Genomic DNA, 23,693 nt, shown 5'->3' with positions numbered 1-23,693 from the left:
CTTCGCCCTTCTCATCTCGTGACAAGTATCCTGTTTCCTGTGGTAGGCTATCTGGGGCAGCAACAGAGATCGTCTGTAGGTCACTGTTTAAAGCTGAGAAATAGGTGGAGCTGTTTTTAGCCACGTCAAGACTGACCTGCCCTGTTCAAGGCTGCCTGGAGGAGGCAGCCTTGAACGGGAACCTTCCGATTCCCAAGGGACAGCTCTACTTCCTGAGCTACTGCCACTCCAAAAATGAAGCACTTTGATAGTATAGTAGTCTCTAAGTATAGTGCAGTGCAATTAAGCAATATCACACGAGAGGGAGTGCTGTTGTTGGCTAATATCGGCACTGCTGTGATTCGGTCGCAGGCACGAGGCCGCAGGCCGAGTGCCGAAGATAATCACAGCAGTGCCGATATTAGACAACAACAGCACGACCTCGAGTGTGATATTGCTTTTATACAACAGTTCTATTAAACAAAGCTGATTAAAAAAATGACAAAAAGCTGAGAAAATATATGATTTCTCTATTTATTCCTCCGCCAACAAAAATACTGTAGTCCCCTCAGCTTTCTGCTTTGCCAAAAATGTAGCCTAATCAGCCTAATTAACTGCAGGCTGTCTACTTTACTACTGTCTACTCTACAGTTGTGAAGCGTTTTGTTGATTATAGCAGCTGTGAAGCGGAGTGATCTACACAGTGAAGCGCCAGTGTGTTATCGTGAAATATCGGCACTGGTAGGATGGATCCCTCTTGTCCAATCAAATTGCTCGGCCCGGAACTAACTGTTGTATAATAAAGTTCATTTAGTGTAGAGCAGTGCAATGTAGTTTAGTGTGGTGCAGTGCATTGTAGTTTATTTTAGTGTAGTTTAGTGCAGTGTAGTTTAGTGCAGTGTAGTGGAATGCTTAGTGCAGTGTAGTTTAGTATAGTGTAGTATAATAATTCACTTTCAGATCACTCAATTCAAAATGAGTCTACACTGATTATAACAATACTTCTACAACAAAAGACTTTTAGGGGGAAAAGAAAAAAGAAAGGAATCCACTTTGTGAATTGATTTGAAACAGAATTGATCCCAGCCCTGCAACGATTTCTATTGACATTTGCCCTCTTCAGCTGACATGGCAGACACCACTTCATCCCTAATAAAACATCCCATGGCCCCCTCACTCCTATTATATAAGATAGAATATAATGTATGTATGTGTGTGTGTGTGTGTAAATTGGATGAGAGACAAATGACTGTGTGCTGTGGAGAGCAGCCAGAGGTTATTGGCTTGAGGTCAAAGAGAGGCCGGGGGGAGAGCAGATATCAACATGTCGGTCCCCGTGCGCCGATCCGTCTTCGTCCTGAATCATCCATTACCCATGCTCCATTGCAGCGCTGTTTGGACAGAGGACGGGAATGTCTGCTGAGCTCGTTAGCGCTCACAAAATGATCTTACTGTAACCATTCTGACTGAGCAGCACCAGAACTAAAAGCAAGTATAAGATCATGGTTTTCCACAGATACAGTGTAACCCTAAACGTCCCAGACACTGGACACAGTTGCTAGAATTGGTAGATTGACATGTTTCCAGAAATACAGTGAATTTAGCTGACCCTGCCTCTCCTTCCTCTCTCAAATGAGATTACAACAAGGCTACTGATATGCGCCAAGGAGAAATAATAATGATCGCCTGCCATCGACAAATGAAAAGAGATGAATGTTTAGGTTAGGAAGGATTGTAACCTACTTTGGCTCCACTTGTTCAGCTGTTCTGTAGGCATCAAGCCCAGTCAGAGGCAAACAAACTGACTCACCCTTTTCTCCATTTTCCTATTTTGAGCTACTTTGACAGCAAGGTTGCAAAAGCTTGGCCTGGTCTGCTCCGGAGACAAAGAGCTCTGTTGTTAAACTGTCATCCATGGGGAAAAACAGTCGCCCCGTTACATAACATATGCCCCTTAAAACAGCCAACTCACATAATATTGCATGACATTATGCACACACACACACACACACACACACACACACACACACACACACACACACACACACACACACACACACACACACACACACACACACACACACACACACACACACACACACACGCACACACACAGATGGAATGCCAGTGTGTGCTTGAGACACTGGTGGGAAAAGAGGCATTTATTGAAAATGTTAAATGTATGTGTTACAACCAGAGGAATCCTATAAAGCTATACTTACGAAACAACGTGCCTCAAGGGCAATGCTCTGAGGAGACATTACTGGAATTACAATGAGCAGGAATTCTATTATTTTTTACAGTGTGTATTTAGATGACGTAATGTTAGAGAAAAACAGCGACACACACTGACTGATGGATAGGTTACACGGCAATATTTGGGGGGATGTAATCTACCGTATATATAATGGCTATCAGCAGTGCCAAAAGAAACTGAGATTTCACTATGAACTAATGTGCTGATGGGGATCATTACAGTTTGATCATCCACACCTGTCTAATTCAATTGGCCAGTCAACAAAAATCAGAATTTACTCATTTACTCGGTGTTCATTTAAAATGACTCAAGTAGAATATCTGGTATTAAAATTACTCAAGTAAGAGTAAAAGTATAGTATTATGAAAATACTTAAAATGCATGCATTATTGAGTGAAATAAATACATAAATACATAAATAAATGAATAATAAAACATATTTTTGTAGAACGTGGCCTGCGGGCACCTCATTGGCTCTCTGCAGGTGCCCATGTTTGCTACCACTGGTCTAGTGAGATAAGTAAGCACTTCCTGTAGCTGTCCATCTGGCTCTGCCAATCAGATCTATGTGTGTGTGTATGTGTGTATGTGTGTATGTGTGTATGTGAATCTGTGCGTGTGTGACTGCCTGTGTTTTTGCAAAGGACATTGTTGTGCCTTGCCAGTCTGTCTGCGTCTCTAATGAGAGCCTGTGGTGTAACACCTGTATGGGGCTGTCAGAGACCTACTGCATTGTAAGGCAGAGCGGTTAGTGATCCACTGTGATTACAGCCTCGCAGTCCGCAGACAGACAGCAGGCTAGGTTATAATGCTTTACCACGAAAACATCTCATGCCGACCCGACCCTCTGAGGCCCATTTAGTGAACACTCAACCACCCTCACCCCACCCTCCTCATCCAGAGCTACAGTACTAGGGGAGACTGGGGACGGTTGCAACACTTTTTGCATTTCTCTGTTACTCAGAGACTATTTGGACTCAATAGACCAACCAGATTTGTATATATTAAACTTACATCTGTCTATGAATTACCCATACCATTTAAAGATGATTACATATGACATATCGTTCACAATATCCTATAATAAAAATGCAAGGTCTGTGTGCGCGTGTGTGTGAGCAGAAATTGTGTCCGGCCACAGGAGCCAGATTTTTTGAAGTAGGTCTTTAGGGCCGTCTAAATGAGCGAAAATGGCTCATAAGTGGCCAAAATGAGTGAACACAGGTTCAGCACCATGGAGAGCTCCATTCAGGTGCAAGAGAAACACTGCACTGCACGTCCACGCTGGCTCTATTAACTTGCGTGCACGGGCTGAGAGCTGCCGTGAGATTTCACCGTGGCCTGCACTCACGTGGACATTGATAAATGCCGAGCATGGCGGGGAGTAGACCGTTTGCGCAGTTTTCCGCTGTACTTCGGCCTGATAAATGACCTTGACACACGCTAACATGTCACGTTAGAAGTCTACAAAACGATGATTCAAACTAAAGTAGCTTAAAATGTCAGGACAGTATGACAAAACTGTACTTTCATATCCCCAAAACATGTTTTTTCTATTTAATAAATGCATCAGCAGATGTTGAATGTGCCTTCTGTCTTCCTAGTGGGGGCAGGGTCTAACTGAGCATGTGCAGTATGAGTGTCATCACTCTGTGTTTCTGATTGGAGGAATACGACTTGTTGTAACCATGCCCATGTCTCAGGTCGTAATGCTCATTTTCTCATTAATCTAACTGGTTCACTCCCTTTCCCAGCAGTATATGAATCAAAAGCCATGACTCATTTAGCCTACTTGTTGACAGCTTACATCACAACACGTGCCCAGTCTCCGGACTCCCTTGCACTGTTTCTCTCGGCGTCTCTCACTATAGGATTAGCCGGTCTCTCAAGCTCAGGCTGTTTGGAGTTACAATATGATGATGAGGCATCTGCTAGCCTAGGGAAAAGGCAATGTCGCCTACTTTCAGGAGAGAGGTCGTGCTCCGAGGGTGTGAGACTCGCCTGAGCGCTCAGCCTCCTCCTGGCCTGAGGATGGACAGCTTCATGTCTGCCTCACCTTGTATACCACAAAGCCAAGCCTGTGCTCATGCAAATGCATGTTACGCAACACGTCACACCTGGCAAGCCGATGAGCAATCATCTTGTGTGCGGGTGTTCCTCTTGATGTTCATCTGCCACTGGAAAATGATGTTGTCATTGTCTTAATGGCCTGGCTACTGACTGAGAGTGAGAGAAGTGGTACGTCGCATCATTTGCCGCCAAGCTAGTTTTCCCCAAAGTTTCTCCAAATATCCCTTTTCCTGACTTGTAAGTCAACAGAAAGTGATCAAATCGCACTGGGCGCTGTATAAACAGCTCCGGTGGCAAGCGTTTGATTTTCCACTTTCTTCTTCTACTGATTCGGCAATCCCACTGTTTCTCTCATCATCTGCTTGGTTTGTTCCCTGCGATGCCCAAGAGCTCACACAGACCCTCCTCTTTTTCCTGTTGCATATTATGTCATTCCCATTTCGCCGAATGGAGCCGTAGTTTCCCTTCAAAACAGTGGAAATCCCACCTGCACGGCCAGAGATTCTGGGATCGCACTTTTTAAAATAGTTGGCAAAAAAATAACTATGATGCCATATTCTTTTCCTCCCCACTCTCCATCTGATGATATAACTATAACTATTGTTTATTCTCTTTGACCTCGAATATGAATTCATTCACAGATTATTTTGCTCCATGTGAGAAATGTTACAGTTATCTCCATACAGATACATCACCTGACACAAACACATGTTCTACATTGCTACGTGTGAGGGCTACTGTGTGTCAGGTTTCCTTTTGACCACGTTTAATGCTCCATTGAAGCCACAGTAAACATGAGATGCTGTTGTGTTGTTGGCGCTGAACATCTGGAACAGTGCAACGGCTCCAGTCACATGCCAAGACACTTACCTTTGCAAGGTTTCAGTACATAGAAACACCATATGTCAGAGAGCCATCCTAAGACTAGTCAGAGGCAGCAAGAGACCCAAGCCGCTGTAGTAAACTGGGGGAGCCATCATCATTTAGAACGTGCATTCTTAGCTCAGCGAGTCCTGGCTCCCATTAGGGCTACTTTACTTGGGTATAAGAAGATTGCCTGTGAAAGATGTTGAGCACACACACGTTGTGACTCTCCGTCCACTTTAGGGCCCATAGAGGAGTTGGGACTAAGTAAAAGCGGATGCTCCCAGTATGTTATATAAGAGACGCCTCAGTGGCGGAACTACTGTGGGACACTGCTGCGTTTTCATGGGGAGTCAAATGGACGGCGCGCCAACCAGGCTCTAGACTGATCTTGTGGAACCAAACACTGTGACACATGCTCCCTACAGTAGCTGCTTGTGACGTGCTCAGGACTTCACACAAGGCTTTGGCAGGCCAGACTAATCGATTAAGGGAAAGGATGAGTGGAAAGGAGGCGTGGGAGACATGAGGAGAAGTGTTACCAGCTCATAGCACTGACTAATGGCCTTTAGTCCCATAGAGACCCGAGTAATGATTTTTGCATATTTGCACTGGGCACCTCTGCGCTGGACTCCAGTGATGATATATTTACTATTCCCCCTCTACTCTCTCTCTCTCTCTCTGCTGTCTGAGCTGTACCACACCAAAAGACCAGACCACAACCCTATGCGTGTCTCTATAGGGGCCCCAAACACACGTTTCACTTGGAGACAGAGGGACTGGGGAGGGCCGGGACACAGGTGGGTCACAGGCCTCGGCACGTGAAGAGAACCAGGAGGGATGAGGAGAATGCAGTAAAACGCTTTGGTTTCCACTATAATGTGTCCACTATTAAAAAAGCCCTGAATTCTGATTTATGGTTCTGAGGTTCGTGCAAAGTACAGGTTTGGTTGGAAGAAAGAAAGAGCGGCCGCACCACATGCCCGTTCCCCAGCCAGCCAGACAGCCTATCCTCCTGTGCCAGTCTAGACACCCTGCCCAGCTGGCCTGGCGGTGCGGGGGAAGAGAGAGCCAGTGTGCCCTCAGGTGTGCTGGTGACCCAGGTTGACATTTCTGCCCGATTTCTGGACCTGCTCGGAATCTGAAGGACAAACTGACAGACCCTTCGAGGCCAAATCTAACACCATAGCCAGGGCATCACTTCCACTGATACTGGACTTAACGGTTAATCGCACGGTGGTTAATCAATAGTAAAAGCATCCATCACGGAGGTACATACGGCTCTCATTTCCAGCCAGTAGACACATAAAGAGATGCTCTCCAGTCAAAACAACCTTCAGACATACCGACCGCTGCGACAGAAGGAGACGATTCTCCACAGGAAAAAACAAACATAAAATTGTGTATTTTTCCACAGATTCTGTGTGATATTCACGTTGCTTGTCCCATTCGGCTGCCCCGAAAAACACGTGGACTTTTACACACACACTCCACACCCCTCGGCTATCGCCTTGCCTGACACACTCGTCGTCCCCTCCCACTCTGACAGTTGACTGTATAAATATCCACCTCTCAGCTTTACTGGAATTCAGACCCTGACCTGCACTGACCAGAGCTCCTCAGGAGAGAAGAGACCAGCTAAACAAACACAGGAGACAATATCAAGAGTCTTTAAAAAAAAAGGGGGAGGAAAAGGCACTGAACGGACAGAGAAGGAAGAGAAACAGTTCCATCCATTCCATAAAGAAGCAGAAGATCAGAATGTGGCTCCAGGTGTTTCTCCTGTACCTGTCCTGCTTGACGCTGGCTAGCCAGAGCCAGCGGGACGACCGAGCCTCCCTGCGCCGCTCCAACGACCACACGGGACGCTGCCAGTACACCTTCACCGTGGCCAGCCCAGAGGAGTCCGGCTGCACCGGGGGGAGCGGAGCACCAGAGACGGAGGAGGGGGTCCTCTCCCGGCTCACCGTGCTGGAGGCTCTGGTCAGCCGGCTGGTGGCGGAGAGCGGGCAAGAGGGAGAAGCCGGGACCGGGGGGCAAGAGGGGAGTCTCCAGGAGGCGTACGCCCAGGTGACGGGGGAGAGAAGCCAGCTCCAACAGGACAAGGCGCGTCTCAGCGGGCAGGTCCAGGAGCTTCAGAGGAGGCTGGCGGAGCTGGGCCAGGAGGCAGAGACCCTCAGGCAGAAACCCTGTCAACAGAGCCATGCCTCTGGAGGGGGCCAGCAGGGAATCAGCCAGAGCCCTGCCAATGGTATGTACAGTACATCAGTCACTAATGGAAATCAAACCCCGAATTGATTTAGGTACGCCGAAAGGAAAAGTTTTCAGTTGTGCTTTGAGGAGGCGAGATGAATGAAACATTAACATAGTTTCATTGTATGTACAGTATAGTGTTTATTTGCATGTTTCATTGTATGTATAGTGTTTATTTGCATGTGTCACTGCCATTTTCAAGGAATCTGTTGATGTTTTTGATGGATGTCCATGTGGTTGAGGAGGCTATGAAAAGTCTGCAGGGGCAGCAGGTCATTCTGTCCCAAGTTAGGTAAGGGGATCGGAATTTACAACACAGACTCTTCTTTTATGGCTTCGTCACTCATGCGTGTCCGTTTAAGCGGTTGATCGTTTTCGGGGGAGCAATAACGGGGTTATAGGGGATCTGCCATGCTGTGAGGCAGATAAACAAGCCACTTTGACTTTGATGTTGCCAGTGTGTGCTGCCTACCACTGACTCATGTTACACTGAACTATTTATCTGCAGTGTTGGGCAAGTTATTCAGGAAGTGTAATTAGTTACTGATTACTCCTTTAAAAAGGAATACAATTACTTTACTTGTGACTTGGTAGCAAAAGTAATTAGTTACCATACTCGTTCCTTTTCTATATTACTTCAACTAACCCCGCCCCCCTTCCTATTTAGCTATAGCTCATTTTTAAAACTGAATCCACTTTATTGGAACAATAATTAACCTTACAGGAGGAGTCAACAATCAGCCAAACTGCATACTTTCTATATATGTGCCTAGCCAGGCCTACAGTATCTCCACACTTCGTTTTAGGTATAAAGTATAATTTTAGAGAAAGTAATGCAGTACCGGACTTGGATTAGTAACTTAGTAGTAATATGATTACTTTTTGGAGATTGCGATCCCTTACATTGCATTACTACTTACTGGGGAAATAATACAATTACAGTAACTAAATTGCTGTAACCAAGTTACTGCCCAACACCGTTTATCTGTTTGTTTGTCTGGGGCTCCCAAAATGACCAATTTAGACTTGTTTATCTGTAGCTTATTACTATAGTATTTTTTTTTTCTCAAATTAATAATTGCACAATAGGCAAAAATAAATAAATAAATAAATAAACAAATAAATAAATAAACAAATGAATAAATAAATACATACATGCATGCATGCATGCATGCATGCATAAATAAATAAATAAATAAATAAATAAATAAATAAATAAATAAATAAATAAATAAATAAAGATCATTCTGCATATTTATATTTTATTTGTCTTGTCTCTCCAGACCCCGCCTATGAGTTTGGTAGTGCAGCCTATCAGGAGATGAAGGCTGAGGTGACAGAGGTTCCTGCATCCCGCCTCATTCCTGAAGCAGGTCACAACTTCACAGGTACAGTTTGGCTCATATTGATATTTTCTGTCCAGAAGCACTTGCACCCTCTCTAGTGGCCTATTATAATAGAACATCTTGCTTTATGCTATGGCCTTTTGGAATTCTACTGTTGAAAATGACTCAAATGCCAAATGCTGACGCAAATCAACACCTTTGTGCACATTGTAAATATGCAACAAATGCAAACGCAGTGTGTCTCTTTCCCTCTCCCTCTCCCTCTCTCTCTCTCTGTGCCTCCAGGCTGTGGAGAGCTGGTGTCAGTGGGAGAGCCCGTGCTACACAAGAAGGCCGACGGCATCACAGGGAAGTATGGCGTGTGGCTGCAGGACCCCGAGCCCACGGGCACACTTTACACCAACAAGACCGTGTGGCGCATCGACGCCGTGGGCAAAGACGTCCGTCAGCTCTTTGCCTATGAAGACATGGAGCAGCTCTCCCGCGGCTTCCCCATGAAGGTGCTGCTCCTGCCGGAGCCCGTGGAGAGCACGGGGGCCACCGTGTACCGCGGCTCCCTCTACTACCAGCGCCGCCGCAGCCGCACCCTGATCCGCTACGACCTGGCCTCCGAGAGCCTGGCGGCCCGCCGGGACCTGCCCCACGCCGGCTTCCACGGACAGCACCCGTACTCCTGGGGCGGCTACACCGACATCGACCTGGCGGTGGACGAGCAGGGCCTGTGGGCCATCTACAGCACCAGCAAGGCCAAGGGCGCCATCGTCGTCTCCCGGCTGGACCCCGACAGCCTGGAGGTGAGGCAGAGCTGGGAGACCAACATCCGCAAGAACACGGTGGCCAACGCTTTCATGGTGTGCGGCCGCCTGTACACGGTGGCCAGCTACACCGCGCCCAACACCACCGTCAACTACGTGTTCGACACGGCCAACGGCACGGGCCGGGCCGTCGCCGTGCCGCTCAAGAACAAGTACCGTTACAACAGCATGGTGGACTACAACTACAGCCAGAGGAAGCTGTACGCCTGGGACAACTTCCACATGGTCACGTATGATGTCAGGCTGGGCAGGGTCAGCAGCTGAAGAGGTCAGACAGAGGAACTGGTGCCTGCTGGACTGTGATGATGAACCATGCTGATGTAAGAGGATGTGAATCACATGAAACACATTAGAGTGGTCTTTGTACGAAGATTATTATAGGCCGCTTTGTTTGTGTGTTAGTGCCTCGCTACAATTTATTTTTTCTACTGTTTTCTGTTTGTATATAAGATGGATACTGGCAACAAAGAAATATTTCTGTCTCCCAAAGTGGACCCAGCTATGATAAGAACTCATTAATCCAGACTCATTAAACATCATTTTTATAGTTCTTTGACCTATTTAATTTAAAGTTGTGCAATATATATATTTTTTGTTATCTGTTATTAAATGTTCATGTCATTTATGTTCTCAATAAACACTTAGATTATATATTTTTGCTTGTTTGTGTAATACTTGGTTTGCAACTTCAAATACATCAAATCACAGATCCTTGAGAAATGCTGAACTTATTATACTTCACTTATTATATTATACTTTATTATATTTATTATATATTTGTTTATGAAAATGTTTAAGATTATAACTCTAAGTCAGGATTCTGAGAATAAAGTCAGGATTCTGAGAATAAAGTCAGAATTCTGAAAATAAAGTCAGAATTTTGAGATTAAAGTCAGAATTCTCAGATTTAAGTCCGAATTCTGAGGGGAAAAAGAAGCATACTGTTACATGTGACATCACTGATGATGTGTCACTGATGATATTATCGATGGTGGTCTAGGGTCCCTAGATTTTTGTGACGTCAAAATCAGGTCACAAGCCAAAAAAGGTTGGGAACCGCTGCTAGAGTGATAGTTACTGATCTAGTCTACTGCGTATTATTGTATGTCTTACTGCCCCCTTGCACTGAATGTGAGGTCCTGTTTCACCTAGGTATATTTCTGCAAATTTGTCATACTTTGGTAATAAAGTGATTATGTTTAGATAGGCCATCAGTTTAAAATGCCACAAACCATAGCACCAACTATTAGCAAATAGTGAACATAGCCTCAACTGAATTGAACTGGATTAATTGAAAAAACAGCAGACCAAAATGCAGCCTTCTCCTCTCCTGTGCTGCCACCTGTGGACAACTGGCTGCATCTGCATGGTGCATGCAGGCCTCCCAGCTCCAGCCCAGCGCCAATCAAACACCTGATTCTTACAGCTTTAAATAGAGACCCGACAAAACTGGAGGGCTTGTCTGGGCTCTGGCCTCTCTAACGGTTTAAACCCAGCACTTCGTATTGTAAACTCACCAACAGAGCCAAGAATTTTGATGGTTTCGGTTGGAAAAGGAACCAGCGCGGCGTGTTAAAGTGTTAAAACGGGAGAGGGTGGTTAGCGTTTGGGAGTCACTGCCACTGTTTAGCAACACTGTAAGAGGAGATGGGGATGAATTATAATGACAGTCAGGAGACTGTGCAGCAGCTGATGGAAACTTTGAAGTGGTGAGTTGACTCCGCCCCCCACCCACCCACACTAACGCGGTCGGTGCACCCTATTGTGGGTTGTGACAGCTCAGTACAATACCACACACTGTGGCATTAGGCACTGTGCCGCAGCATAGAAAGGTACAATGCTCAATTTGCCAGACCCTTTACGTCACTTTCCTACTAGAAACTCACTCAGTCACGATTCACTTTCTCTCTCTCTCAATAAGATATGATAGCAAACCTACTTCTGTGTTTGGTATATAATTCACTTTAATTGGCACATTCAAAAAGGCCCTAGTTAAATTCTCCTTTGGTTTCAGAACTGTGCGCATAAGTCCATGCATCATAAATATCATTGTGCAAACAAGTTGCATGTGCGTCTCAATGTGATAAAAAACCTCAATGACTATATCCATCTCATTCAATTCAATATCTGTGTTTTTCAATGTTTGAAAAAGAGAGAGAAACAGCAAAAGAATTACAGATAAAATACAAAGAAACACTACAAACATACTGAACTACATTTGCTCAGGTCTGATGAGAAATACAGTTCACTTTTTTAAAGACACACCGTCATGTGGGGTATGAGTCCTAGTCGATGCACGGACTAGTGCCTCCTCTGGTCGATTGGGGCACCTGTTCAGGGGGGAGGGGAACTGGGGAGAATAGCGTGATCCTCCTGGCACGCACTACGTCCGGCCAGTGAAACCCCTCGCTGTCAGGTGAAAAGAAGCGGCTGGCGACTGCACATGTATCAGAGGAAGCATGTGCTAGCTAGTCTATGGCTCTCCCCAGATCGCCAGAGGAGGTCGAGCAACGACCGGAAGAGCAGGGGGAATTGTCAAGTACAATTGGGAGAAAAGGAGTGAAATCCCCCACAAAAATTTCAGAGTCCACCTTAAGTCATGTTGAGTCTCTCCCCGAGCCGCATGCGCAGCAGGTCCTGCAGGCAGTCCCAGGTCACCCACAGCCTCTCCACCAGGCTGTACTGGCAGTAGCCCATAGCCAGGCCGAAGCCCACGTCCGTCACGTAGTGTCTGGCCTGTAGCAGGCGAGACAGGCTGACCAGCGCAGCCCAGGCCAGCACCAGCACCCGCATGGAGGCCGTGTCAACCAGCTGGGCGAGCAGGAAGCGGGCGCACATGGCCGCCCGCGTGGCGTGGCCCGACGGGAAGGAGTAGCGCTCCACCAAGAAGGCGGACAGGATGTCGGAGCGGCTCTGGGCAGGCCTGCGGCGTCGCACCAGCGTCTTCACAACTTGGACCAACAGCAGGTCCAAGAGCAGAGCTGGGAGGGGAGAGAGGCAGAGAAGGGCCTTCAGCCTTCATTCCATCAGCTGAAACCCCACCTTATCTCACCCTCTCCTCACTAACTAAATAAACTAAATAATAAACTTGACTTGACTTGACTAACTGATATCCACTCACTGTCATTGCTTTTTAAAGAAATCTATCTCTCTTCTCCCTCGACTTCCTGTTCAAAACGCTGGCTGTTTTACCTGCTCACACTAGTCTGACTCACCTGGTCAAACCTAATTTGACTCACATAATGAGCCAGGAATAGGTTTATGAGTCACAGGAAGTGTAAACACAATCAGAACTTCAGATTGTGTTTACACTTCCTGTTAGTCTCTCGAACCAGACTTTCTCTTCTACATAAGGTGAATTGGTTGCTTGTGTTTGTGAACTTCGAATTGAGACATATCTGCACTCATGTTGGCAGCTAAATAGTAGTTCATAGAATATCACACCCAGTTAACAAAAATCCCCTGACCTACATCTTTGAATTGTTATCATGGAAAAGGCCACTTTCATTTTTAATTGGTCTAATTGTTTCCATCTTAGCCCTACTGTTTCCAAAATAGAACACCATCCTAATGTATATGCCAAGTCAAGAATAGCTCTGGCATTTCACCACAGGACAATATCACGAGAATATAGGACATGATCTCAAAGATGTCAGTCAACAAACATAAGCCACGTGTCCGTCAGTGACAGTGTCCACAGATGCCACCAGCTGGGGTTGAAAGGAGAAAAGTTTCCATGGCCGCATCCCGCCTCTGTTGCTGGGCTGGTTCTTCGGTATGCGTAAAATAATGGGTAGTGGTCACGCGGGGACGCAGAGCCACAACAGCCCCGTAGGCTTATAATGCAATATCTGACACTTTTATGGATTGATGCGGCTTTGGCGAGTTAACTTCGGTTGTGTTTCAATGACCATTAACATTATTCTGCTTTGAACAGCGGGCTCAATATGGGACTAACGGTCCACGGGTTCACAGCGCATGGCAGTTGGATTTGGCACAAATGTACCGTGCGTAATAACGCACTACTTTTAGGCCACCCCTAATGTGGCTTAAATAAATAGGATATAAATGTGCGTAAAGTATGACCTCATCACAAGGCAAGCAACCATTAGCCTAACTTAATAAATATTTTTCACAAAAGCTTCAAAGCATTTTTGCCCTCACAAGACCCCATTCCATATGATATAATATAGCTTCCATTAGTTTGATCCATGTAGGCATAGGCTACATCACGCTATGCCTACATCCCTTCATACATCACTGAGTGCCAAATGCATATAGGCTACTATAAAAAATCTCAATTAAAATAGTAGTCGTCACAATTAGCCTTTGAGTGAATAAAAAGCCTATCCATGATGACTTCAATCAATGGGCATGAAATAAAGCACAATAGTAGGCTATAACTTGTGACTGCAGCAATTCCAACAGTTTGGCCTCATCGTGAGCTAATTTAATGTCGGATAGCCTAATTCTTAACAACTTTAACAAGAGACACGCACTCGTTCACTCACTTACCCAGGGCCAGGTTGAGCATGATCTCCTGCTCCATGACGGTCTCTCCGCGGAGCAGGGTGTACAGGGTGCCGAGCAGCCAGGGGACTGCGTGTCCGGAGAGCTCCACCAGCCACACCAAAGGCCGTATGCTGCCCCAGGGAGAGCCCTCACAGGCGCACACCCCGAGCCGCTTGGACAGCCACAGGTCTATGGCCAGAAGAAACCTCAGCGTTATAGTGAATATCGGCTGGCTCACGGTACGTGCACATCTACAATGGCAAATTCGCTTTTCCGCTGTGTCGCAGCGTTTTGTGGGCGTGCAAACCAGCTTCCAGCTTGGAGCTGTAGCCTGTAGAAACGTTGTACACAGGAGGGTGCGGGGAGGAAATGTGTAAGAAGAGCTGTCATTGGGTAGCTTCAACGAAAGGTCCCGCCCTAGTCCCGCCCCGCGAGCGTGAAGCCGCTCGGAGACAAGCCGCCTCTAGTCTGCGACAGTGAAACGCTGAAACGCTGGGGGCGGTTCCAGCGCGATGTTGAAATGGACCAATCAGAATCGAGAATACAGCAAGACAGCCTATCAAGATGCAGCGTCAAAGCGGCTTTTTCAGCAGGCAAGCCGCCGTGCCATTGTAGATGTGCACGTACCGTCACGGTACGTGCACATCTACAATGGCACGGCGGCTTGCCTGCTGAAAAAGCCGCTTTGACGCTGCATCTTGATAGGCTGTCTTGCTGTATTCTCGATTCTGATTGGTCCATTTCAACATCGCGCTGGAACCGCCCCCAGCGTTTCAGCGTTTCACTGTCGCAGACTAGAGGCGGCTTGTCTCCGAGCGGCTTCACGCTCGCGGGGCGGGACTAGGGCGGGACCTTTCGTTGAAGCTACCCAATGACAGCTCTTCTTACACATTTCCTCCCCGCACCCTCCTGTGTACAACGTTTCTACAGGCTACAGCTCCAAGCTGGAAGCTGGTTTGCACGCCCACAAAACGCTGCGACACAGCGGAAAAGCGAATTTGCCATTGTAGATGTGCACGTACCGTCAGGCTGACCGAGAAGTCTTCGCTTTGCGCTCCAGCAGAGGAAAAGTATGAGCAGCTGGAGGAGCCACGGCGGCGGACATTGCACTCGGATGATGCCCGGTTTCCACAGATAGCTCCGCGGCAACTGTGCCTTCTGGACATGGGGGAGGACATTTTCGCTCGGCAAAGTGTGCAAAGTGCCTCGTTAACCTATTCGTCCTTCATTCGACTACCTAGTAGGCTACTGGTAGTAGCCAGTGAACACTTTGATCATCACCCGCCGCTCAGACGCAACATCCTCCAAACGATAGACCCCGCGGGCGCGATGGTTAAAATGTTGCCAATTCGGCGCGTCTGTCACGTGGCTAAAGCCACACTGAAAATAACAGTACTCAAAAAGGCAGTGGGGACTTTATCCGGTAGCCCACACGCAGTGGGTGGTGACAAAGCACCGCCTCCTCTCTGAAGGTTACCCTGTGCATCTAAGCATCAGTCACCAGAGGCGCTCAACAAACCGTACACCTCCATCCATCGTCGCAAACATGCCCGGGCTGCTCCTCGGAGATGTATTCCCTAATTTCGAGGCAGAGACCACGACTGGAAAGATTCAGTTCCACGAGTTTCTCGGAGATTCGTAAGTAGGCCTATAAATAATAAGCGAGTTTAATTGATATCAAAGAGTTACCTGTAACAGGAACTGGACACAATTGCCAGATATGTTTGTGTCCAGTTCCTGTTACAGGTCTCTAGCTTCTGCTTTCTGTATCCTTGTATAGGCTGCTCCTGTATGAATATTATTATGGCACATGATTTGAGCCTATAATGATCATGTTTAAATGGTTTGCAGGATCTAGCCTGATACTTGTCTGTTGTCTCATCATACAGATGACCAGAGATTAGTTTATTGCCTTTTTGCCTAGTTCAGATTTGTGAGCTGTCTGGGTTGGGCTATAGTGACAAGCATCAGGGAGTTGAACAGGACAGCAACCTAAAATCCCTGGTTCAGTGGTTCTCAAACTTTTAGACCAGGGGGGTCCAATTTAGGCCAAATGGGGGTCCATTTGATAAGATTTTTTGCTTTTAGGTCTTTTATTCCAGAAAGTGTATGAAACCCATGACCAAAAGTCATACATCCTGTCATTGTGTTACTTATTGATGGAATTGTAGTGAAAATTAATGATTCCCCTTTTTGTTGGGGACCCCCTGAAGGACCCCTGGGGGTGCCCAGACCCCACTTTGAGAACTGCTGCCCTCGTTGATTCTGCACATTGTGTACAATCACTGCTGACTTCACGTACAGGAAGTCCTCCACGTCATACTGAGTAACCCACTTCTCACATCCTGTCAATTTGCTCTCAAATGCATCACTTTCATAACTTTCAGCCTCCAACCATGCAACCGTATCATTTACAGTAGCCCAGTATGTGAGGTGTGTAGTGCTATCTGGAGAACTGGGGGAGTGCATCTACTGTATATGACTTTTTACTATTGTAAAACCAAACCCTTGGAGAAAAAGTGTGGGAGCTCTGCTCCCCTGCGCTCCCACGGCACTATGGGCACTACCCATGAGTATTCTGAGTCAGTGTGAAATCAGAGAGCAGCAGAGACACTGGCATTCCCCTCCTATAGGCCCTAACTAATCTCTCTGTCGCTCTGTCTCATTCCAGATGGGGAATCCTGTTCTCCCACCCCAGAGACTACACCCCCGTGTGCACCACAGAGCTGGGCCGAGTAGCCAGGCTGAGCAGCGAGTTCAGTAAACGCAGCGTCAAGCTGATCGCCCTGTCCATCGACGGCCTGGACGATCACCACGGCTGGAGCAAGGTGTGAGCTGTCTGCAGCTTAATGATGTGGGTTTTCAGCACATCGTGTTGACTTTGGAACAAGGCATCAGATATTGGCAGGTTTTGTGGGTAGAGGCCAGGGCAGTTCCAAGATACCGTATATATATATTCAGAGTTTTGACAAAATTGTTTGTAAAGCCTGCACACCATGGTCAAAATTTTGAATGCAAAACATAAACATTTTAGAATAATTAGTTTGCCCCCCTTCCCCCCAAGAAGGCCAAAACAGAGATATAAGGTCAAACTGGAGTTAGTTGTTTCCAATGGAATTAACTAGACAAGAATGCATCAAATTAAATACATTTTGATATAGTATTTTCTATTTGAAAGAGTCCAGGAAAATTGCTTCTGCTGTGTTTCAGGTCTTTTGTAAATAAAAATAATAGTTAATATCACAAAAAGCTATTTCTTTTCTACATTCTACATTCATTTTCCACCAAGGCATTACGGAGATGAGAGGTTCTCTCTCTCTACGCCTGTGACTCTGTGCAAACTGGGGAGCTGGGGGAGTGGCCAGGTGGCTTAGCCCTAGGCTTAATCTCATCCACATCCCATTTGCACACATCCTGTCCACAAACACACATAGTCACTTATAGGAGTGAATGCACCGCTTAAAAATATGCGCACCACACAATATCTGACTAATATTCACAGAATAGGGGGGGGGATCATATGGACTCTTAATTCCAAGCTCTTGATGTGTGCTGTACTGAAGTTACAAATGTGTCGACTGTTAGTTGGACATGCTGATGTGTTGAAAATTAATTACATCCTGTTTCAGAGCGATCTGATATATATACCAAATTACCAAATCTTTCTCAAATCATGTATGTAGCTAGCTTCACTGTACTATATGTGCTCTTTCTCTATCTCTAAATATAATTCTAGAATAAAGGCTAGACCCTAATGTAACCAAAGCACAGTCATGTCACTGGCTGGTTGTAAATTGCTAACGGAGAGCTGGTGTGTGTCTCTGCACCAACTAGGACATCCTGGCATACAACAGCGAGGAGCCTGGATGCTGCTCCCTGCCCTTCCCCATGATCGCGGACAGCAAACGGGAGCTGGCGGTGGCCCTGGGCATGCTGGACCCAGACGAGCGGGACAAGGAGGGCCTGCCACTCACTGCCCGCTGTGTGAGCCTCTCTCTCTCACACTCACTCAAGCTTGTTGATATGGCCACAGAGACATCTGATTATTGATTTTATTTATTGATTTTATTTACTTATCTACTCTACATCATGCCCTCACCTTCCGTGTCGATCAGGTGTTTATCGTTGGCCCGGACAAGAGGTTGAAGCTGTCGCTGCTCTACCCGGCCACCACGGGACGCAACTTCGACGAGATCTTGCGGGTGGTGGATTCTCTCCAGCTGACAGCGGAGAAGCGGGTGGCCACGCCCGCCGACTGGCAGGTACCTCTACCTGTATATTATAGGACACGCCTTTGATGCTGAGTGCAATTGGTACCAAGGTTTCATTTGACTTCTGTAGATGACCACATTAGATCAAGCGTACATTGAAATTATTTGAAAGAGTACGGTAGATATCTTAACACGTACACTACCAGTCAAAAGTTTGGACACATCTGATTGAATGTTCTATGTTTTTCATGATCTTAAGGCCATTTTGATATAAAGGCTTATGCTTAAAGGAGAACTAACCTCCAAAACACTTTTTTTCAGCTTTTAACCAATATATATGACTTTGGGGGTGATGTGTGAAGAATTCTGGTCAGAATTTCCACATTTGACACCAAACTGTTGCCATTTTACCATTTGTATCATTTTTCAGCAGCATATCTGGCATAAGCGCCCTCTAAGGGTCAAAGACTGCTTTTTTTTTTTTCTCAAATGAATGGGAGATTAGGGGCACACTGACGTCACAGTGCCCCCAAAGACTATGGGATTTCAAGATAATTACTCCCCTACCCCCCCTGTACCATTTCAGCTCCTCAGAACTCCAAGCCTATTCTTATTGAAGTTTGCTCTTAAAATACTGAACCAAACGTCGTCAAAGTTGGCACATGTCTTAATTATAGTTAGTTTCCTGCTGAATGTGTCATTACTTTATTGATATCTTACCTGGATAAGCTCGAATGATGATGTTTATATTATCAGTCCGAGTTGCAAGCACTGTCTCCAGCCCAGGCATGCGGGAGAGAGTCGTACTGTAAACCTCATGCACTAGCTCCAAGCTCCGCGGGCGCGCGCAGCAGAGCAGAGCTCTCTGTGTGCTCTGAGAGTAGAGAGAGCAGTCTGATATTTCCGCAAACAAATATGGTCGCAGTTTAGCGCACATGTAAAATATAACGCTATACTACGACGTGACAACGTGACAAAGCTTCTCTAAACACATCGGCTACTATCATTTCCCTGCATCCCTCCTACTGAGATTATATCGGTAATGATTTTGGACAGACTGAATGCGTGGAGGAGGAGGAGGAAAGATCTGCAGCTGTGCCCTGAGAGACACTCGCCTCGCTCCGACTACTGTGCCTGTCTGTGAAAAGCGTCCTGTCCAGTCGCACCTTCGCAAACAGATGCGGGATTCCCTCAATCCTGTACCCAATCTCAGACTGTATTCTCTAAATCGCACACCAGCTATTTCTGTCTGTTTGTTTGTTGCTCCGTGAGGTTACAAGCGCCCCATGCATGCAGCAGGCTGTTTCGTCAGCCGGGGTCTGGCAGGAGGGAGGAGGCGCAGGCAGCCTGCACTGCGCTGAGAGGAAAAAACTTTTGCACAACTTTTAACAAGAATCACGAAAAGCCCCCAAACTAAAATGAAAAAGGGACTATATGGCAACTTGGACGAGGGAATGACGTAGAGAAATCTCGCATTGTGTTACCCCAGAACGGGGGGTTTGTCGTATTGTGCGGTGTGCTGCTGTAACGAGCCCATGCCACTTTGCTCTCGTAACGTAGTTTAACACACTGCCATAGAGTTACATGCAGAAAAATAATTAAATTTCTAGTTCGCCACTGAATTACCAAATTGATATAACTTTCAACCATTTTGAGCAAAGCTCTTTCCAAACAGGCCACCAGCGTTGGCTAGTTGTTGATAATTATACAGATATGGCCCCTCTCAAATAAATTATTTTTGAGGCAATAGGCAAACTGTAATGGCGTCGATTTCCGAAAAAAAATCTGGACTTCAACACAGCCAAAGAGTCCAGTATAGACAAGAGCATAATGTCATTTCTTGGTTTTTTCCATAGGTATTTTCAAATCACTGTTCTAATACATATCTAGGGGGTTAGTCCCCCTTTAAGTGCTTGAAATGTGTTTCTTAGACAAATAGAGATAGTGAAGTTGATGCCTATGTATGAATTTCTTTCCAAAGCCTTTGCCTTTCCAACAAGGCAATGGGCAGCTGCATTAAAATATCTAAGATAGTTTTGATTTAACACAGTTTTGATCACTGCATAATTCCATGTGTGTTCAAATAGCACAAATAAATAAAAATACATGTGTCCAAACTCTTCACTGGTAGTGTAGTGTTGGGTTAAAAATCCTAACATCAGCCTTCACTGATAGATATATAGCTATATTCATCATCTCTCTCTCTCTCCTCTGCCCACAGCCTGGAGACAGTGTGATGGTTCCTCATCATCTCTCTCTCCTCTGCCCACAGCCTGGAGACAGTGTGATGGTTCCTCATCTCTCTCTCTCTCTCTCCTCTGCCCACAGCCTGGAGACAGTGTGATGGTTCCTCATCTCTCTCTCTCTCTCTCCTCTGCCCACAGCCTGGAGACAGTGTGATGGTTCCTCATCTATCTCTCTCTCTCTCTCCTCTGCCCACAGCCTGGAGACAGTGTGATGGTTCCTCATCATCTCTCTCTCTCTCTCTCCTCTGCCCACAGCCTGGAGACAGTGTGATGGTTCCTCATCTCTCTCTCTCTCTCTCCTCTGCCCACAGCCTGGAGACAGTGTGATGGTTCCTCATCATCTCTCTCTCTCTCTCCTCTGCCCACAGCCTGGAGACAGTGTGATGGTCCCTCATCATCTCTCTCTCTCTCTCTCCTCTGCCCACAGCCTGGAGACAGTGTGATGGTTCCTCATCATCTCTCTCTCTCTCTCCTCTGCCCACAGCCTGGAGACAGTGTGATGGTTCCTCATCTCTCTCTCTCTCTCTCTCCTCTGCCCACAGCCTGGAGACAGTGTGATGGTTCCTCATCATCTCTCTCTCTCTCTCTCCTCTGCCCACAGCCTGGAGACAGTGTGATGGTTCCTCATCATCTCTCTCTCTCTCTCCTGTGCCCACAGCCTGGAGACAGTGTGATGGTTCCTCATCATCTCTCTCTCTCTCTCCTGTGCCCACAGCCTGGAGACAGTGTGATGGTTCCTCATCTCTCTCTCTCTCTCTCCTCTGCCCACAGCCTGGAGACAGTGTGATGGTTCCTCATCATCATCTCTCTCTCTCTCTCTCTCCTCTGCCCACAGCCTGGAGACAGTGTGATGGTTCCTCATCTCTCTCTCTCTCTCTCCTCTGCCCACAGCCTGGAGACAGTGTGATGGTTCCTCATCATCATCTCTCTCTCTCTCTCCTCTGCCCACAGCCTGGAGACAGTGTGATGGTTCCTCATCTCTCTCTCTCTCTCTCTCTCTCTCTCCTCTGCCCACAGCCTGGAGACAGTGTGATGGTTCCTCATCATCTCTCTCTCTCTCTCCTCTGCCCACAGCCTGGAGACAGTGTGATGGTCCCTCATCATCTCTCTCTCTCTCTCTCCTCTGCCCACAGCCTGGAGACAGTGTGATGGTTCCTCCTCATCATCTCTCTCTCTCTCTCCTCTGCCCACAGCCTGGAGACAGTGTGATGGTTCCTCATCTCTCTCTCTCTCTCTCTCCTCTGCCCACAGCCTGGAGACAGTGTGATGGTTCCTCATCATCTCTCTCTCTCTCTCTCCTCTGCCCACAGCCTGGAGACAGTGTGATGGTTCCTCATCATCTCTCTCTCTCTCTCCTGTGCCCACAGCCTGGAGACAGTGTGATGGTTCCTCATCATCTCTCTCTCTCTCTCCTGTGCCCACAGCCTGGAGACAGTGTGATGGTTCCTCATCTCTCTCTCTCTCTCTCCTCTGCCCACAGCCTGGAGACAGTGTGATGGTTCCTCATCATCATCTCTCTCTCTCTCTCTCTCTCCTCTGCCCACAGCCTGGAGACAGTGTGATGGTTCCTCATCTCTCTCTCTCTCTCTCCTCTGCCCACAGCCTGGAGACAGTGTGATGGTTCCTCATCATCATCTCTCTCTCTCTCTCCTCTGCCCACAGCCTGGAGACAGTGTGATGGTTCCTCATCTCTCTCTCTCTCTCTCTCTCTCTCTCCTCTGCCCACAGCCTGGAGACAGTGTGATGGTTCCTCATCATCTCTCTCTCTCTCTCCTCTGCCCACAGCCTGGAGACAGTGTGATGGTTCCTCATCATCATCTCTCTCTCTCTCTCCTCTGCCCACAGCCTGGAGACAGTGTGATGGTTCCTCATCTCTCTCTCTCTCTCTCCTCTGCCCACAGCCTGGAGACAGTGTGATGGTTCCTCATCATCATCTCTCTCTCTCTCTCCTCTGCCCACAGCCTGGAGACAGTGTGATGGTTCCTCATCATCATCTCTCTCTCTCTCTCCTCTGCCCACAGCCTGGAGACAGTGTGATGGTTCCTCATCATCTCTCTCTCTCTCTCCTCTGCCCACAGCCTGGAGACAGTGTGATGGTTCCTCATCATCTCTCTCTCTCTCCTCTGCCCACAGCCTGGAGACAGTGTGATGGTTCCTCATCTCTCTCTCTCTCCTCTGCCCACAGCCTGGAGACAGTGTGATGGTTCCTCATCATCTCTCTCTCTCTCTCCTCTGCCCACAGCCTGGAGACAGTGTGATGGTTCCTCATCATCTCTCTCTCTCTCTCCTCTGCCCACAGCCTGGAGACAGTGTGATGGTTCCTCATCATCTCTCTCTCTCTCTCTCCTCTGCCCACAGCCTGGAGACAGTGTGATGGTTCCTCATCATCTCTCTCTCTCTCTCCTCTGCCCACAGCCTGGAGACAGTGTGATGGTTCCTCATCATCTCTCTCTCTCTCTCTCCTCTGCCCACAGCCTGGAGACAGTGTGATGGTTCCTCCCGGCATGTCAGAGGAGGACGCAGCCTCTTTGTTCCCGGCCGGCGTCTACAGCAAAGACCTGCCGTCTGGGAAGAAGTACCTGCGCTACACACCTCAGCCATGACACGGGCAGAGCAGAGGCACCGCTGATATTCAGCACTCACTAAAATGCACCTTTTGTCACATGGGCTGTACCTTAAGAAACTTTGAATTTGCTTAAAACAACGGAAAACATGGTAAAGCCCAGTAACAAAAGGTGCAAAGTTCTACCTATTTTTTTTGGGGGGGGGGGGGGGGGGGGGGGGGGGGGGATAATATATTTTTTAATTTATAAAGAATAGCATTTAAAGTATTTTCAAATATATCCTGTATATTTTCACAGACGCACCTCTTATAGGACCAAAGGAAGAGATAAAGAGGGAGGGGACTTGCCTTCCCCGCTGTGGTGCTGTTCAGACAGAGCATTACCCAATAATTACAGCAAGATGATACTATTGACTCAGGGATAGAGAGACATGTCCTGACTGGGCTCTCTCGCCTCCTATAGATCTATAGGGTTGAACAAGGTTAGCTACTATGTAATCACTATTCATACACCTTTCAATCGTTGCCTCACCAAACTTTGACATTCATTTTGTAGCTTGTTCGCAACAGATAATGT

At 47.0% G+C, this 23,693-nt stretch overlaps 2 protein-coding genes and 1 pseudogene across 3 annotated transcripts; 2 read left to right on the top strand and 1 right to left on the bottom strand.

Moving 5' to 3' along the window:
* Positions 1-6,931: 6,931 nt before the first annotated feature.
* LOC310796778 (myocilin-like) lies at positions 6,932-9,848 on the top strand (the record flags this gene model as incomplete). Its single annotated transcript, XM_083659012.1, has 3 exons — positions 6,932-7,421; positions 8,707-8,811; positions 9,055-9,848. 3 exons carry the CDS (start codon positions 6,932-6,934, stop codon positions 9,846-9,848), a joined length of 1,389 nt encoding a protein of 462 aa, XP_083515138.1.
* A 2,328-nt stretch (positions 9,849-12,176) lies between these two features.
* Positions 12,177-15,412, bottom strand: LOC310796777 (polyisoprenoid diphosphate/phosphate phosphohydrolase PLPP6 pseudogene; annotated as a pseudogene). The gene is made up of 3 exons: positions 15,119-15,412; positions 14,100-14,325; positions 12,177-12,565 (listed from the first exon to the last, which is right to left on the bottom strand). The product of its transcript is annotated as a polyisoprenoid diphosphate/phosphate phosphohydrolase PLPP6 pseudogene (transcript).
* A 196-nt stretch (positions 15,413-15,608) lies between these two features.
* LOC310796988 (peroxiredoxin-6-like) lies at positions 15,609-23,290 on the top strand. Its single transcript, XM_083659255.1, has 5 exons — positions 15,609-15,734; positions 16,768-16,924; positions 17,931-18,080; positions 18,212-18,358; positions 23,028-23,290. The coding sequence occupies exons 1-5, from the start codon at positions 15,643-15,645 to the stop codon at positions 23,154-23,156; spliced, it is 675 nt and encodes a 224-aa protein (XP_083515381.1). The 5' UTR covers positions 15,609-15,642; the 3' UTR covers positions 23,157-23,290.
* The last annotated feature ends 403 nt before the right edge of the window (positions 23,291-23,693 follow it).

This window comes from Poromitra crassiceps (assembly GCF_964638095.1).
Source record: "Poromitra crassiceps genome assembly, chromosome: 23".
Classification (NCBI taxonomy): domain Eukaryota; kingdom Metazoa; phylum Chordata; class Actinopteri; order Beryciformes; family Melamphaidae; genus Poromitra; species Poromitra crassiceps.
The sequence above is the reverse complement of the archived record's forward strand: the minus strand, read 5'-3'. Positions and strand labels throughout refer to the sequence as shown.

Bases quoted from the DNA above. Each gene is read 5' to 3' on its own strand.
- LOC310796988 (XM_083659255.1), top strand. From the start codon at position 15,643: ATGCCCGGGCTGCTCCTCGGAGATGTATTCCCTAATTTCGAGGCAGAG. The intron at 18,081-18,211 runs GTGAGCCTCTCT...CGTGTCGATCAG, and splicing joins TGCCACTCACTGCCCGCTGT to GTGTTTATCGTTGGCCCGGA. The intron at 18,359-23,027 runs GTACCTCTACCT...CTCTGCCCACAG, and splicing joins CCACGCCCGCCGACTGGCAG to CCTGGAGACAGTGTGATGGT.